General features: G+C 43.7%; 1 protein-coding gene across 1 annotated transcript in view; it reads left to right on the plus strand.

Annotated features, from left to right (window-relative positions):
• The window catches only part of LOC128350960 (WD repeat- and FYVE domain-containing protein 4-like), a 286030-nt gene that overhangs the window by 162039 nt on the left and 105058 nt on the right, over positions 1–18933 (plus strand). Inside the window, exons 31-32 of the mRNA XM_053309906.1 lie at positions 318–369; positions 5007–5158. Coding sequence (XP_053165881.1) covers positions 318–369; positions 5007–5158 — 204 coding nt within the window. The remainder of the gene's footprint in view (positions 1–317; positions 370–5006; positions 5159–18933) is intronic.

Here is an 18933-nt window from a genome sequence, read left to right on the forward strand (position 1 = left end):
ATATGGCCGAGGTTTATAAAGTTACTATACAAAATACAATGGTGTCCAATAGCTTAGATGGCTTTAAAAGGAGGGTTAGACAAATTCAGAGGAGAGGTCTAGCAAGGGCAATTAACTATGACAGCTAAATGGAACATCTGTGTTCCAAGGCAGTGCACATCTATGAACAAACAGGGGAGAGACATCACCTTCCTGCCCTTGCTTGTGTGGATGGAGATCATCACCTTCATGCAGTAAGTTGCTCTTGTTCTCCAGTTCAGTGTCGACGTGTTGAGAACCCCATGATTTCATTGCAGTTGCATAATTCCCATTTTCAGGATCACCAGACACAAGAGAGTGCATCTGCTCCAGCTCCTGAGGGAAAACAAGGTAACATTCCAGGGTAAACTGTTCCTTAGGATAACTCCAATAATGCATGAGGCATATGAAGCTATAGAATATCAATTTGGTATATGAATTCTTTGGCAGCAATCTAACAGCCACTAGGAAATAGGTTTGCAAGAGAGAGGAAGTTAATCCAATAAATTTAGTGAAAGTTATTTGATTCAGAGGATACTTGAAATTGTAAATGTCATTGGAAGAAATGGTGTAGTGGCTAGCCAATTGACCTGTGAATCAGGAAGTCCCTGATTAGGATTCTCTTCTGCTATGAATTCACTAGGGCCCTTGAACATGCCACTCTTGCTTCAGCCTCTCCGTTTATAGTATGGAGATAGTAATAATGATCTACTTTATGGGTTACTGTGATTAAACAGCGTCTGTGAACACTCAAGCCCTGCTAACTTGGCAAAGAAGCACCTTTTAACGTGGTGATTCTCTTTATTTACCAGGGGGAGAGTAACTGGCCCTATCCACCCCCAGCACAGTACTTCCAGTGACTGTTGCTGGTATCTACAGGTGAAACTCGGAAAATTAGAATATCGTGCAAAAGTCCATTAATTTCAGTAATGCAAATTAAAAGGTGAAACTGATATATGAGACAGACGCATTACATGCAAAGCGAGATAAGTCAAGCCTTAATTTGTTATAATTGTGATGATCATGGCGTACAGCTCATGAAAACCCCAAATCCACAATCTCAGAAAATTAGAATATTACATGGAACCAAGAAGACAAGGATTGAAGAATAGAACAATATCGGACCTCTGAAAAGTATAAGCATGCATATGTATTCAGTACTTGGTTTGGGCCCCTTTTGCAGCAATTACTGCCTCAATGCGGCGTGGCATGGATGCTATCAGCCTGTGGCACTGATGAGGTATTATGGAAGACCAGGATGCTTCATTAGCGGCCTTCAGCTCTTCTGCATTGTTTGGTCTCATGTCTCTCATCCTTCTCTTGGCAATGCCCCATAGATTCTCTATGGGGTCAGGTCAGGCGAGTTTGCTGGCCAATCAAGCACAGTACACTGTATACTTTTCAGAGGTCCCATATTGTTCTATTCTTCAATCCTTGTCTTCTTGGTTCCATGTAATATTCTAATTTTCTGGGATTGTGGATTTGGGGTTTTCATGAGCTGTACGCCATGATCATCACAATTATAACAAATTAAGGCTTGACTTATCTCGCTTTGCATGTAATGCGTCTGTCTCATATATCAGTTTCACCTTTTAATTTGCATTACTGAAATTAATGGACTTTTGCACGATATTCTAATTTTCCGAGTTTCTCCTGTATCTTATGTTTCTTTTTAGATTGTGAGCCCTTTGGGGACAGGGAGCCATCTTATTTGTTTGTTATTTCTCTGTGTAAACCGCCCTGAGCCGTTTTTGGAAGGGTGGCATAGAAATCGAATGAATGAATGAATGAATGAATGAATGAAGCACTATACTGGTGTTATGTACTAAGCCTGGTGTTATGTACTGAAAAGGGCCAACACAGCACCCATAAAATGAATCTTTGCTAAGTCATGGAATGGGAAACAATCTTTCACAAGCAGCATGTATTTTCACAAGCAGCAAGAGGCAAATGCTGGCACAGCTTTTAATGTACACATGTTTCAAGGACATCTGTGGCTTCAGCCCACTAACAAAAATTCACAAATCGATATTACATTTTAAATTAGGAGTTAATTTTCACAGAGAGAAGTAGGTTTGTACTCACTTTTCCCATCCATCCCATAATATAGTTTGGTATGCACTGGACTCTACAGCAGAACTGTGAACAAAGACTATTTTGTTATTGTTCATCTCCTCTAGAGATGAATAAAATTCTTGAAAATAAGATCACATCAGCACTGCCATCCAAAAGAAGGAAATGGAAAAACAGAATGAGTACTTGGAATTAGCATAAATGTGTTTTGTTTTAAACATTTATTCTGCTTTCCTGCCAAAAGGAAGCCTAGGGCAGTGTACAACAAGGAGTAAAAAAAATGAAAACGAATAGGAACCTCCACCCCTACAAATAGCATATTACAATAAAATCAGCTTTTTCATTTTATTGTACATTTAAAAGAAACAGCTGGTCAAGATAAAAGGCTGTCCTCTTAGACATGGAGAACTAGTTGCAACCCTTAATACACAAGATTTTTTTGTTTGGGGTAGGGGACAGGGCCTTTTTAAAAGGAAGATTTTGTGCCCCATGCCCTGTTATAAAGAAAAGCACTCCTTCTCTCTCCCTGGTTCTGTTTATGTCCAGTGCATTCACATGTTTAGTCCCCATTTTATATTACTTTAATCCAAATTTTCTATACTCAAGAATTCTAACTAAAGTTGACACACAAAGTTGAGGAAATTCTCAATTCTATTCTCAGATTTGAATTTACATGTAGAGGTTTGGGGGCCGGGGGTGGGGGGTTGGCTCTACTTTTCTTTTAAAATTACCAGCTACCTTCAATAATTATTTAAAAACAAAATATATAAAATATGTAGCAGCAAAAAGAATAGCCAAAAAACCCACACCCTAAAATATCAGACCAAAGAGTTAAAAGCCTTTTAGAATAAAAGTAGTTTTAACCTGCATCCAAAATCAGCCAGGTTGGGAGCCAGATAAATTATCTTAGGGAAGGAGATATATTCATATATGCAGATATCTATGTGGAAATGGGGCAAACAATATGGCCAGAGTGCTGTAGCCCTGGCCTAAATCCTTCCTCTGCATTCTTTTCATCCATGCCTGTCACACATACCCACCCCCAGGGACCTAGCAGCATTGGCAGAAGTGGGGAGGGGGTTGATTAGAAAAACAACACAGTAAGACAGGTTTGTAGCCATCTTCGTCCAGTGTCATTGTGTCAGTCAAATGCAGAGACTATTGGCTGCTTTTAATCAAAACATGAAAACTTCAGGTAAGCTAATGATCAAAAGATCTTGCAAAGTGAGCAAAGAGGCGCCTTTTAAAAGTGGTGATTCTTTATTGAGCGGGGGAGAACAACTGGCCCTATCCATCCCCAGCACAGCCCCATCTCCTGTGACTGTTGCTGGTGTCTGTCTAATGTTTCTTTTTTAGATTGTGAGCCCTTTAGGGACCGGGAGCTATTGTTTTTATTTATATCTATGTAAAACGCTTTGGGAACTTCTTGAAAAGTGGTATATAAATATCCATCATATTCGCATCTGCTTCTTTCCTCCTAGCATCAGCCTCTCCATGGCTAACATCCTGACTAATGAAGCACCTGTGCAACAGGAGTACCAGACCAAAACTGCACTGGTGCTAGTATGTGTGGGGGGCAATCTTTTCCTCTGGAAAGATTGTTACCCAAAAATATATCCCTGAAGATGGCATGACCCTCATGGACATAATTTTAAGTGTCAGAGTGCTTTCTGGGAAAGGGGAGTAATCAAAATGTGCCAGCAGTGGAGCTGACTTAGTTGAACTTTTTGGAAATCATCGATGCTTCTCCTATTGCACTGGTGCTTCATTGGTCAGGATGTTAGGCATCGTTTTGTTTTTTTATTACACCTGGAATTGGTCAAGCCCATTTACAGAGTTGGGCAGAAAAATAAATGAATGAACTTCTGACTGCTCAGAGTGTTATGATAGATGAAACATTCAAGACAGTTCTTCATTGTACCATAGCAGTGGAGGCTGGTCAGTAAGGGCGGGGGGGGGAGTGCCCCCACCCCCAACAAAAACAAACAAGCTAATAAAGGATCAGACTTACCAGCAGCCAGGGAAACCTTCTGAGCAGGGAGCTTCTTCCATCCCCTCCTCTCCTGCCTGTAACTTATTGTGTTGGTCTTACTAGCTGGAGCAGCTGCTACTCAAGCTGCTCCAGCCAATCTGATTCATAGGTGGCTCCTCCTGGCACTGCCCCCAGGAAGAACTAAAATAATGGGTTTAAAATGCACTTCCTGGTTGCTTCAGGGAGTATATTTTTAATATGTTTTCTTCCTTTCTTCCTGGGGCAGTGCCAGGAGGAGTCCCCAGGAATCAGATTGGCTGGAGCAGCTTGAATAGCAGCTGTTCCAGCCAGTAAGACCAAAAGAGCAGGCAGAGAAGGAGGGGCTAGAAGACGCTCCCAGAGGATTCCCTGGCTGCTGGTAAGTCTGATCTTTTACTAGCTTGTTTGTTTGGTGGGAGGAGGGATGCAGTCCCTGCTTTCTCCCTTCTGTCCCTCTTTCTGCTTTTTGCCTTTCCTTTCTGCATTCTGCCTTTTCTCCTGCTTTTTGCCCTGTTTTTTTTTTTTGCTTTCTGCTGTCTTCCCCCCACCCCACAAAACCTTTCTGTTTTCTACTTTTGCCCCTGCTTTTCTGCTTTTTTTCTTTTTCTGTTTTCCTCAATCCTGGCAGGCCTGAGTAACTACTCAAGCCTGCTGATGTGAAGGAAGGGTGTGTGGGGGGGTGGGGGTGGGGGGGGAGGCTTCTACATCAGTGACCAGGTTCTCCCCCCCCCCCCCCCCCCCCCCGCATTCCAGTGCCCACCAGCTGCTACTGTACCATAGTAAAGCTTCTGGTTTCAGCCTTTAATAGATTCCATGTTTTCCAAAGCAGAATGTGTTACTATTGGAAAACTATTCATTTGGTGTCGGTACTGCCATTGACCTCCTGTTCTTCCTATTTATATAGAACTGATGCTAAATGGAGGAGAAAGAGGAATGGGTTGTGGTCAGCTGACGTTCTTTCCAACTCTGCATGAAAGTTTCCATTCAGAAGACTTAGTCGATGATGTGTGCATGGAGAGGAAAATCATTCTGCAAGAGTTTGCTGAGGGTGAAAAGGTACCGTGCGTTGACACTAGGCACATCAGTGGGGCAATATTCCACAAAACTGAGAGAACATTTAATCAGGAGCGGAAAAGTGGAACAAGGAACCACCTCAGTTTGTACTGCGGCCCAGTCTAGACAAAAAGCTTATCACATGATAAAACTATTTTGTGGCTTCTCATGCAAATACTGAAATGCTGATTAAAATGATTTTCCATAGGAAAAGCTCTGCACATAAAATAAGGTCCTTGGGAGAATTGTTGTAGCCTAGTGTTCCCTTTGATCAAGTAGCTTTCTATGTATGGCAGAGGAGCACTCAGATATGCCCCATACATTCCCCCATTCAGTTCAGGAGTGGATTAGAAGCTGAAACACCACCGTTAAATGCAGCAATTATTTAGAGACAACATAAAACATCTCACATGTGCTGTTCCCTCCTCTGATGGAGAAAGTGGGGGCAGGATTTATTGCCTCTCCCAACTGATTACCACTGTCAACTATCTTTCTCAGTCCTGATCAGAAATTATGCACAGTGCCAATTGCTAGATTAAGAGGCAAGAACCCAAAGCAAGAACCCTTTTGCATTGCTTTCCTTGATCCATCAGAAAATACAGCCTCCCATATATATTCATTGCCCTTACTGGATCAGGACATTTCAGGGAGTCCACTAGGCTGGCATTATCTTTGGACACTTGGGAACTCTGTCAGAGTTCCTATTCAGATACTCTTATCAACAGTTGGTTCTGGGAGAAGCCCAAAGTTAAAACAATTGCCTTGAAGTTTGATTCCACCACAGGGGGGGAAATCAAACAAAATGCAGAAGTGGGGACAAGTTGAAAAAGATGCATTATATATTTATGGCTCAGAGGATAACTTCCAATAGGTAAATGATGATGTTATTTAGCCCACCATTGAGATAGTGGTATGTGTAAGAAGAGTCATCTTGGGTGTGGACACAATCACATCTTGTTAGGAAGAAAAACTGGCTTATTCTTTGAAGTTTCATTCTCAGTAGCAGTTAGAAGCAATAGGTGACTATTGCTTCTTGGCCTTTTGTCAACAGGGACAGTTGGCTAACTTAAAGGTTTCTATATAACCCAAAATAATATTGCCACTTTTACATAACAGTAACTTTACATAACTAGCAAAGTTCTTTGGTCATGTATATGGTCATCCCACAGCACAGACTCACCCATAGGTGCAAGGTTGGGTCAGCAGATGGAGGTCACGAATCAGGAAGGCATAGTCTCCGAGAAAAACGGGAACCAAGGTCAAACAGGCTGAGGTCAGAAACCAGGGAATCAGATCTATGCAGGAGCAGGACTAGAATAAAACAATACTTCTACAATAAATTTCTTCAGCAACTGTTCTTCTAGGCTGAGACCTTAGATAGGCTTGCCTGTCTCAGGCTCCTCCCAGCAGCAATTGTCATTTAAAGGGGCCATGACCTATTTCTTAACTGTAGGCTCCTGTGATGGGGCAGTGATTCCTCTACCTCTAGTGAGATTTCAAGGGAGTCCTCAGAATCTGATAATATAGGTAGAGGGTTGTCCTCAGGATGGGATGGGGGCAATGGTTCTGCTGTCTCCTGTGATGCCTGTTCTCCCAAATCCCGCTCTTTGTACCCCAGTCTTCTATATATATAAAAGGCTAAGGACATACGTGGCAAGCCCTGCCGCAGCCTCGACCAATGAAAACGGGGTGGGTCTTGACATGTACAACATTAGACTGAGGCAGCAGAGATGGTGGCAGAGAGGGCGGCGAAAGCTCCCTCCGTGGGCCCACCTGGGTGACTTAAGACAGTGGGGTGACGGGACAGCAGGCTGGATCAGCTGCTGGGGAGGCAGAGAGAACCATGTGGTGGTAGAGGTGCAGAGAGGGGCAACCGAGGTGGGGATGGTGGCAGAGGTGGTGATACCTCCTTCCTTGGGCCCTTCTGACTCCCAAATGACAGGTCATGCCATTTTCGGCACATTTGGGGGCTCTCTGCCCAGATGGCAGGGGGCAACTGTGGGGGGGAGGCAGGGCAGGGAGCCAGATCGGCGGGGCGGGGGTGGGGGGGAGAGAACTAGTGCAAAGAGGCTCTGCACACCAGGCCAGTGAATTCTGATGGCTGTCCATTTTATTATTTATTTATTTATTTATTTATTTATTTATTTATTTATTCAATTTTTATACCGCCCTTCTGAGCTGGCTACAGTTACAGTTAAAAAAACAGAAATCATTAAAAACAATTAAAACAGAAATACAAATATAAACACCAATTTAAAAACATCTTTAAAAACAATCAAAACAATTAAAACCCTGAAAACCAGGTTAATATTAAAACAATTAAAACTAATTAAACACCCTGAAAGGCCAGGCCAAACAGATGGGTTTTAAGGTCTCTTTTGAAGGTACTAAAGAATTAAGATTACGAATTTCTGTTGGGAGTGCATTCCACAGCCCGGGAGCAGCTACAGAAAAGGCCCGCCTCTGAGTCGCCACCAAACGAACCAGGTAACTGGAGACGGACCTCCCCAGATGATCTTAACGTGTGGTGGGGATCATGTAAAAGAAGGCACTCTCTAAGATATCTCGGACCCAAGCCATTCAGGGCTTTAAAGATAATAACCAGCACTTTGTATTTTGCCCAGAAACATATTGGCAGCCAGTGTAACTGTTTCATAACAGGCATCATATGGTCTCTCCGGGTTGCCCCAGAGACCAATCTGGCTGCTGCATTCTGAACTAACTGAAGTTTCTGGACTACGTACAAAGGCAGCCTCATGTAGAGCGCATTGCAATAGTCAAGCCGGGTGGTTACCAGCTGATGCAACACTGCTTGGAGGTCATCCTCTTCGAGGAATGGACATAGCTGTCGAATCAGCTGAAGCTGATAGAAAGCACTCCTGGCCATAGCCTCCACCTGAGATACCAGGGTGAGACCTGGGTCCAGGAGTACTCCCAAGCTGCGCACCTGCTCTTTCTGGGGGAGTGTAACCCCATCCAGCACAGGAAGATCTAACTCACCCCTCAGATTCTGAGCCCCCACAATGAGCACCTCCATCTTGCTTGGATTCGGCTTCAATTTGTTATCCCTCATCCAGCCCATTACTGCCTGTAGGCAGGCATTTAGAGAATGAGTGCCATTTCCTGAAGATGAAAAGGAAAAGTAGATTTGAATCCATTGCTGGTCCTTTAGAAGTGGGATGTACTAATACTACAAGGGGATCTATTCTGCACACTCATCCCCTGAGCTCTCTTCGGTTGAGCCAAATGTGTGAGACAGCAAGCTTGGGTTCATGACATCATGTTTTTTCCTACTCAGAGTGAGTTGTAGACTTATGAAGAGCTTTCGTCCCTTGTACCACAAGATAGCACCAAAGAAGAGACTGGCCCCACAATCTCAGTGGAGCAGATTTTGTTTGCCTCACCACACATAATTTTTTGCTGCCAATTGATACTTTCTCCTTGCTCCTTGGGAGGTGCAAAACTTTTCGAGCTCATAACAAATCACCCTTAGAATAAAGGGCCTGTTTCGAGCTCGAGAAAAAATAGCCACATTTTTACTCAAACTGTTTTGAATGTTTCAAGCTCCATTTTGGAGGCCTGTTTTTCTCCTTCTGGTTGGTTTTCTGGCATTGGCTTGCAATCTCCTTGCTTATTAGAAATATGTTAATATTATTATTATCACCATTATTATTTCTTGTTTACACAGTCAGACAGGTGTTGTTGACTGGTTTGTTTTATCCAGACATCAAGTCCTTCCCAAGAACCTGGGATGGCTGAATTTTATTGTCAATGTTGTTGCTGTTGTTATAGATATCGTCGCAGAATATAGGCTGTTCCCAGTAAAGCTGCTTGTTGTAACTGGCTGGTGGTGATTTCTGTGGCCCCTATGGTGTTGAGGTGCTCTTCAAGGTCTTTTGGAACTGCACCCAGGGCGCCAATTACCACTGGGATTATTTTGGTCTTTTCCTGCCACAGCCTTTCAATTTCAATTTGTAGATCTTTGTATTTGGTGATTTTTTCTGTTTCTTTTTCTTCTATTCTGCTGTCCCCTGGTATTGCTATGTTGATTATTTTCTCTTGTTTTTCTTTCTTCTTGACTACAGTTATATCTGGTGTATTGTGTGGCAGAAGTTTGTTTGTAGTCGGAAGTCCCATAATATTTTTACATCTTCATTTTCTTCAACTTTTTCAATTTGATGGTCCCACCAATTTTTGGCTACAGGTAGCTTGTATTTTTTGCAGATGTTCCAGTGTATCATCCCTGCTACCTTGCCATGCCTTTGTTTGTAGTCAGTCTGTGCGATCTTTTTACAACAGCTGATTAGGTGGTCCACTGTTTCATTTGCTTCTTTACAAAGGCGGCACTTGCTGTTTGTGGTTGACTTTTCGACTTTTGCTCTTATTGCATTTGTTCTTAGTGCCTGTTCTTGTGCAGCCAGTATTAAACCCTCTCTTTCTTTCTTCAAGCTGACATTCTTAAGCCATTGCCAGGTCTTGGTGATGTCTGATTTTCCACTTATATTGTGCAAATACTGACCATGCAGTGGCTTATTTTACCATTTTTCTGCTCGGTTCTTGACTTGTTCTTTCTTGTAGGCCTGCTTTGTTTCATTGGTGTTGAATAGTTTCTCATTATTGACCATTTTAAGTGCATCTTCTTCACTGTCCTTGATATATTCTTCAAGGCCTCTTTTCTCCTCCTCTACTCTTTGATGGACTTGCAGAATTCCTCTTTCACCTGAGCTGCGAGTGAGGTATAGGCTATCTACATCACTGTGGGGGTGCAGAGCATGATTGATGGTCATGATTTTCCTGGTCTTATGATCTAGCATCTCTAGCTCTGCCTGGGTCCAGTCTATTATTCCTGCAGTGTATCTGATAACAGGTATAGCCCAGGTGTTTATGGCTTGTATGGTGTTCCTGCCATTGAGTTTGGACTTTAGGATTTTAATAGCTCTTCTGATGTATTCACTTCCTATTTTTCTTTTAACTTCAGTGTGTGCCATGTTATCAGCCTGGAGAATGCCCAAGTATTTGTAATGTTCTTTCTCTTCCATGTTCTTGATGTTGCTTCCATTGGGCAGTTCTATTCCTTCTGTTTTTGTTATTTTTCCTCTGTTCATTATTAATGCAGCACACTTGTCTAGTCCAAACTCCATTGCTATATCGCTACTGAATATACGGACAGTGTTTAGCAGTGATTTGATTTCTGACTGGGACTTTCCATACAACTTCAGATCATCCATGTACAGCAGATGGTTGATTTTACTTGATGTTTTAGATGTTTGGTATCCCAGGCCTGTTTTAGTATTTGTGAAAGTGGGGTCATGGCGATTACAAACAACAGAGGGGATAGTGAGTCCCCTTGGAAAATACCTGTTCTAATGCTAACCTGTCCAAGTGTCTCGCCATTGATTGTTAACTGTGTACTCCACATGCTTATTGCTTTTTAAATAAATATCTGAATGTTATTGCTGACACCAGTCATTTCTAAACATTTTAGTATCCATGTGTGAGGCAATGAGTCGAAGGCTTTTTTGTAGTCAATCCATGCAACACTTAGATTTGTTTTTCTTCTCTTGCAATTCTCTAAAATCATTTTGTCAATCAGCAGCTGGTCTTTTGTGCCTCTGGTGTTCAGGCAATTTCCTTTCTGTTCAACTGGAAGCTGTTTGTTCGTTAATAAGTGTTGCATCACTTCATCTGCTATTATTCCAGTTAATAATTTGAACATGGTTGGCAGGCAGGTTATCGGTCTATAATTACTTGGAACTGCACCTTTTGCTGGGTCTTTCATGATGAGATGAGTTTTCCCAGTTGTTAGCCATTGTTCAATATCACCTCCTTGCAAAATGTGATTGAACTGTTTTGATAGTTGTTTATGAAGGCTTGTTAGGTGTTTAAGCCAAAAGCCATGCAGTTCATCGTCGCCTGGCGCAGTCCAATTTTTAATTTTCTTTGCTCTTTCACTTATTAATTCTGGTATTATTATTAGATCTTGCATTTGTTGGTTACATTTTTCGACCTCTTTCATCTAGCCTGCTTTTTTATTATAATCTATTGGATTGTCCCATAATTTCCCCCAGAATTGCACTGTTTCTTCTTTATTTGGTGTTTCTATGTTTCTTGCAGTTTCTCCTTCGATGTTTTGGTAGAAACGTCTCTATTTCGACTGGAATTGGAGATGCTGCCTGTGTTTGTAATTCTGGCTTCGTATCTGCTAATCTTCTTTGACACTGCTGTTATTTGCTGCTTTATTATTTCCAGGACTTCTCTAATTTTCCTTGAATCTAGATGGTATTTTAGGATCAGATACTGTTTGGTGTTTTTATTCTTCAGCTTCTTGTCTTACATATCTTTCAGTTTACTAGCATCTGATCAAAGTCTGGAGATTTTATTTTCTAATCAAATCTTCCATTTAGGTGATGTACTGCTTTCTTTTTTTACAGGTCAACTGATCTTATTTCTTGTGTTGTTATTGTTGCTGCACTGTACATTAGTTGGTTTGTTTCTTGCAAATTATTGGTTGTTATTTCTGCAAGTGCAGCACTGACATCTTTTAATGCCTGAGCAAGTTGTTTTTTGGCAACTGTTTTTAGAGCTGGAAGTCAAACCCTGGTGGTTGTTTGGTTTATGTGCTCAGTTATTTTTTGCTTTAGTTCTTGTTGCTTTTCTGTTAAACGGCATTCGGGTTTTTGAGGTGACGACAAAGGGGAGGTTGCCTGGTTTTGATTTTGAAACAGTTCAGTAACAGTGGCATCCTCTATTTCCAACACCTCCTCCTACCTGCGCCTGAGCAACATCTTCAATTGGTGGTAATTCTTCTTCCATATCTTGAGCCTGTGTTACTCTATGCAGTTCTTCCAGCTCAACTCCTGTGGATACTTTATTTCTTATTATGTATCTTCTTTGGTCTGCTAGCCTTTGTTCTGTTATTTCTGTACCTGGATGCTTCTCTTTCCAAATTTGGTACATTCTTTTTAAATAACCTCTTCTAGTTGGACTAGACTTGTAATAGCAGATCATTATTTCCTTGTTGGCATTTTTCGTATATTTTTTCCGGTTGTGGCGTTTCTTCCAGTAACCTTGCAGTCTCCAGCCCTGGTTGCTCAACTGAAGATCCTGAGTCCTGTTGCCCACTTGCCACCAGATGTCCAGGGACTCCAGCACCTGGCGCGGTCCTTGTTGACCCGGGCGAAGACCGATCCGGTATAGATTTATTAAAATTAGTCTCACCATATTGTTGATGGGAGAGGCACTCTTTGTCTGGCTCCTCTGGTGAGACCTGTCCAGTATGGTTGGACCTCTGGCATAGCTCTCACCTTCCTCAGAGCACACAAGCCCCACAACCACGCCAAGGTAGTGCCTCACTGGGGGCCATTGTTGTTGTTGTTGTTGTTGTTGTTGTTATTGATGGTTGGCTTGTTGTCATGATCAAGTGTTATAATGGACAACTGCATGACCATTTGGGGGAAGGGGGGAGCCAAAGGGGGGATTTTCAAAATATATTTAAGGCTAGAGAGCTCTCTCTTATAGTGTGCCTCTCAGAGAAGGAAGGATCAGAACAGAGTGAATGAAACTGGTGGACTGGGACTTGCCTGGGACTGAGAAAGTGCCTGTGTCTTATCTGTCTCTCTTTTTTTCTTTGCAGTGCCAACTGCTCATTCATTCATTCATTCATTCTATTTGTTTTTGATTGTACTGTCAGCCCCAGAGGCTTTAACTGGGTTCTGCTGTGGATTTCTCTCCCTCTCCCTCTCCCTCTCCCTCTCTCTCTCTCTCTCTCTCTCTCTCTCTCTCTCTCTCTCTCTCTGTGGTATTTTCTTCTTCTTGTAGCCAACACCAGTAAGATTTATTTAAATAGGACCAAGTCGTCCCCATTGCAGGCTCTCCTTTGGGGCGGAGGGTGGTCCTGCAGCGCAGTCACCGGTGGTGGCTAAGGTAGAATTAGGGGAGAGGTTCCTCCCTGTAAGGAAAGAAAATCTTCCTTGTGGCAGCAGAGGAGGAGGTGATTTTGTCGGCTGCTACTAGCCCAGCCATATCACTCTTACCATCCTCCTGAATCCCCATTGGCAGTGTGACACCCCACCCCGGTCTAAGACTGAGGAAGGGCAGAAGGAAGGCATACCGCTTTCTTTTCCTGTTCCTTTTCAGATCTGGATTGAGGGTGTTAGTGGCCCCCAGAAGGTGGTAGTGGCCCCCAAGGAACCAGCAGCCCCAGTTCCACCACACTACAGAAACGGGGCCAGACCAGGGGAAGGACCTTAAGCACCTTTTGATATCGGGGATACTGCTGCACCTGCAACGGCATCACCCAGGAGTCCCTGCTCCATTGATCACTGGGTAGAGGGGTGGCTGGCCATGCTGCAAAACCTTCGCCTTGGGTTCATGGTGATCAACAATGCTCTTAACAAACTAGTTAATACAGCCAAGTGGCTTCAGCTTGTGTCAATCTGTTGCATGGTGCACACACTGAATCTGTTCGTGTGGGATGCACGTGGCCTTTCTGGGGCTAAGGCCAGGCAAGGCATCCCTGCTGAGTGCCAGCCAGTTGCTGCCATGGCTGCTCTTGTGGAGAGGTGCTGCAAGACAGCAGCTTACTTCCGAATTGGCTTCTGCTTTGCCTGATAAAATGGGTTTGCTACAGGCATTGCACACTCAGAAAAAGATCAGTTGCTTGCTGTTTGTTTGTTTGTTTGTTTTTGCTATGCTGTGAATAGAACATAAGAACAGCCCTACTGGATCAGGCCCAAGGCCCATCTAGTCCAGCATCCTGTTTCACACAGTGGCCCACCAGATGCCGCTGGAAGCCACAGACAGAAGTTGAGGGCATGCCCTCTCTCCTGCCATTACTCCCCTGCAACTGGTATGCCTTTGAGGCTGGAGGTGGCCCACAGCCCTCAGAAAAGGGGCTAAACAATCAGAGGTGCACCTGGGTAATTTTGGAGCCTGGACCTAAAGGCCTTTGGAGCCCCCCCCCCCACCAGATGAAAGTTAAGTATCATTTTTTAACATGTAGGTTCTTGAGGGCACAAACCATACCATCCAAGACAGACTAAAAATGATTTGAGGGCCTCCAGCGGGTGTGGAGGCCCCGAAGTCCAGGGGTAAGAGTGCCTCTGAAAACAATTGCTTTTCTATGACCGCGTCTTCTCCCAATAAAGTTTTTACACCCCAGCTGCAGCCTCTCCTCACTGGCTTTTACTAGCTACATAGGGGGCTTTCTATCAGCCAAGCAAATCCTCTGCTTTAGTAAGTGAAACTAGCTGAAAATGACTGCACATTCGAGTCTCTGATACTAAAACTTACTCTGTATTAGGGATGCCATATTCAAGCTTCCCAAATCTGGGTGGCATAATTTGCATATTATGCAAATCATGCAGCAACTAATTTGCATGTTATTTGCAGATTTGTATACTTTCTTCTCCTTCTCTGCCCTCCCATGTGATCAGATAAAATCTGGGCAATCTGGGCAGAGCATATGAAGTCCATGTAAATCCGGTTAGAATTTAGCAGCCAGGTGGAGGAGCCAAAATCCGGGGGATTATCCTAAATTCCGGGGGTCATGGCAACCCTACTTTGTATTATATTTGAAAATTCAAATTAGGAGAATCTTTGCCCTGCAACCACTGACTTTATTGACCAAACTAGACACGACTCATAGTTATTGTTTAGAATAATTTTTATAGTAATTTTCAACTAAATGTTCACAAAGTGGTTTGAGTTGATCTTTCCCTGTATTTTTAAAAAATCAAAGTTGCTTCAGAATGTCCCCCATTTGATTGGAGGAATGAGCGAGGAGGCTCTTGTAAATCCTTTCCTCTTCATTGGTTTCCTCTTTGGAGAGAAAAGCAGCTTCAGGGGTGATTTTGAAAGGGGGAAAAAACCAGAGGGAAGCGTTAAGCAGCCCCTTCTTCACAGTTCCAACTTTCAAGGCTGCTTTTTAGTTTAAAAAAATGTTGGTGTTATGACACACATGACTGAATGCATTGCTAGTTTGGTCCTATATGGAGACATCCACACACTTCCATGCATAACAGACCATTTAGTTTTCTTCCAAGATGAATTTAGGTTCTGCTATGTCATAGTCTCCCAATATATGCTACTATTACTAGGGATGGGTCCGGACTGGTCCGGAGGCCATTCTAAAGGCCTTCAGACTGTCCGGACCGGTTCGGACCTGGCTGGTTCGGTTCGGGTGGGAGGGAGACGTGAAGCTTGCACGCGACCTGTGCGTGCACAAAAGGCTCCAGCAAGCTTTTTGCACTCAAGAGGGAGAAGGGGCGGCAGGGAGGCATCCTGCCGCCCCAATTACTACAAAGAATACGCACGCTGGAGGGCGGAAAGTGGCGGGAGGGGTAAGTAAACCCCCCCCGCCCTTAACGGAACCCACCCCACAGTGCAGTTCTGTGGTTCTGTGCACACCCCTAACTATTACTATTACTATTATGTCAGTCTCCCAATATATACTATGATAGGGCCTATCATATGTTCTCATTTCCATGAAAAAGAGGAACGACTTTGAGAGAAAGCAATTTGTCTAGTGTTAATGGTACCATTCTGGAATGCTGGCAAAACATCCTGAGACTACTTTTGTGGGGATCAGTGAGGCTTAGAGTGAACTAGGGCTGCGTGTTTTGTTTTGTTTTTCTGTTTTGTTTTTGTCCTGAATCCGAAACACCCCCATTTTGTTCTTTGTTCAAAATCAGCCAATCCGAAACTTCCCAATTTTGTTCCAGGTGGAGTTATGAAACCTCCATTACTCCCTATGGGGGAAAATCTTAAAGATGCGTAAACCTCAAAAATTCCTAAGGAATCAGCCCTTTACCCTATTTGGAATCTGGGTGCACCACCCAATCTGGGTACTTCCACCCAACCCTCTGTTTTGCCCCTGAAGCCCCACATAAACAATTTGAAAGAGTGAAGAGAATGATGAACAACAATGACACTATTTTTTTTAGTCATTACTTTGTTTTTATTAGTTTTCTGTTTCAGAAGACACTCATTTTTTGGGCAGTTATTTGAGAATTTTGCAGCGGGTGTGAGCCTGTCCCATGACAATAGCACAGCAGCACAACCCACAGCAGCACAACCCAAATATTGCATTCAAGCAATATTTCAATAAAAACACTCCCTGCCCATGGAACAGTGACCACAGGTCACTTGAGATAGCAAGATAGACCAATGACCTGCCTTGGTACTATGGAACAGCTTCAAATGTTCATTTAACTGAAGTGGAGTGGGCAGTAGCCCAAACAAATCAGCCTACTATTCAGAATTGTTGAGATTTATCATCACTGCATTTAAGAAAGTGCAAAACCATGGATCATGGCAAAACCATGGATCATGGCAAAACCATGGATCATGGAAAGAGAGGAGCAACTAAGATTCCCGAGGATATCCATAGATTAACAGGGGTATTCCCTCACTCCTCTCCTTTTCTCTCCTGTAGTCCCATGTGGATGACCTGTCCCTGCAATGACAAAAGTTGTGAACCACTGGCTTAGACATCATGTCCCACCAAATTACATTGTGGCCTAAATTACATTAGACTGCTCAACTTGGGCAACAAAACTAGACACCACTATAACTCATAAAAATCAGAAGAAAAACAAAATAGCTCTTCAAAAGACCCATGAACAAGTCAAGAGATTCTTTCTAAACCTTTGGAAAGAAAAATCTGTGTAATTTCAGAACTTTCCTAACCAGCTTCTTGAAAAGCTTCTCCACACAATTTATACCATGGCTTTTAGCAAGAGCTTTGGAATTGCATTGAGCTCCCAAAGATATTTGGGTATTTCTGTCTCAAAATGCTGTCTTCCAAATCCCTTTGAAAGGTCATTTTGCATTTCAATCACACTGAATACAACACATACTTAACTAAACCATTCAAGCTCAAAAGCTTTTTGCATATCTTATCTTCTGCTTAATCACTCAGTGCCTCAGCTGGAGTGGAGAGGAGTCAGAGAAGTCAATTGCAATTGCAATGCTGAAACGGACTTTTCCGAAGAACAAAGCATTCAGTCCAAAACAGGATTATTTCGATTTGGAAACAAAAATCTCTGTTTTTTAATTCTTGATTTTGTTTTGATTACAAAACCTCCAAAATTGCCATTTTCAAGCACAAAACATTTTGTACCCAAATCAAAATGCACAAGCCTAGAGTGAACAGTCCATTATAGTATCAATTTGTGCAAAAGCTTTGGTCTGAAAAATGATGACAGACGCAAGAGTAAAATGCAAAGGCAATTCAAGTTTATTTAAGGATTATTGAGGGACAGGAAATGAAAAACAGGTAGATGGTGAAAGGCAATAAAACTTGACTAGCAATATCAATTAGAGACTCACAAAGAGGTGCTTTAGCTTAAAGGTCGGGATTGCAATTAAATCAGCTTAAGGCTATTCAGAGAAAGGACCTGGAGTGCAGATTTAGACTCGAGAGGGAGACTGAGATTATTAGTAATATCTTCTTCCTATTCCATTGGTATGTCTGTCATATGTGCAGGATAGGGGACACTGGGGTACTTCTTCCCAGGGATGAAGCAGAAGGATGGGGTGGAAGAGAGGCAAGTGTGCCACTCACGAGGGAAATCAAGGGGAGGTCAGTTTTCTGAGGCAACCAAGCATAGTGCATGGTTTGGATCTGGAGACAGGTCCAAACCAAGAGCGGGTGTACGAGTTGGAATCCAAGCTGGGGCAAAAGCTGTAGCCGATGGTAAGTCTATAGCAAAAGCACATGCACACACAGGTGGTGGGTCCAAAGAAGGAGCACACTGTTTGTTGCCATTTGGGCTTGAAATAGGCAAAAACATGTCTTCAGGGTATACACGGACCACTCCTTCTTGCAAGGTTGAGAGTAATATCCATGGTTAACAAAATAATACATACTAACTTAACCCGTGCAGAGCATCTGTGCACTAGTACTTGATTGCTCCCTTCACCCCCTGCCACAGCCCCCCACACCTCAGAGATCTCTCCAGCCTCACCTGAGCCACATTTCTGCTCCTCCTCCATCCCATTGCTTCCATCCCCCTCACCCCTCATGGTCACTCCTCCATCCCTTTACTCCATCCACCTCACAGCTTGGTCACAGCTGCAGCGTTGTGGTGCTTATTGGCCAAGCTGCAGCCCCCTATCCCAGACACCTCCCCACCCTCACCTGAGCCCCACTCAGGCCCGTCTCTCACCCTTTCTCCTTCCTCTCTTCCCCTCCCTTCTTTTTCTCTCTCCTCCACTCACTTCCCCCCTGTCTTTCTTCCCCTCCCTTCTTTCTCTCTCTCTCCCCTACTTCCTGAGTTAACAGATCTTGTTTATCTTGTTTCCTCATCTAATTCACACAACGGCAGCTTTGTTCTCCTGAAGGGGCTCTTTCCTCCCTCATAACCTCTCTCTTCGCAGACCCCTGCCCACTATCCTCTCTAATAAAACGCTTGGTGTCCATCCGTGGACGGACACCAAGCATGCGTTCATGCCTGGCCTGTTCTGGGCATGCGCTGTGCGCATGCCCAGAACAGAGCAAGGGAGGCACAAACGGCAGGACCCGACGGCCATGTTGGGGCCGGGAGAAGGAGAAGTGGCCACCGCCCATGCCAGGAGAAGAGTGCGGGTGAGGCGGCGGTGGCCGCGGCGGGGCAACTGGCGGCGGGAGTGTGGGTGAGGAGGCGGCGGGGCCAGAAGCGGCCACCGCAAACAAAGGAGAGAGGCACCGGGGGAAGAGGCGGCGGGGAAGCCGGTCGAGGTAGTGGCGGAGCCGCCGCCAAGGCCTGCCGCCGCCGGTAAAGCCGGGCGGAGGGGAA

This window comes from Hemicordylus capensis, chromosome 3 (assembly GCF_027244095.1).
Source record: "Hemicordylus capensis ecotype Gifberg chromosome 3, rHemCap1.1.pri, whole genome shotgun sequence".
NCBI lineage: Eukaryota > Metazoa > Chordata > Lepidosauria > Squamata > Cordylidae > Hemicordylus > Hemicordylus capensis.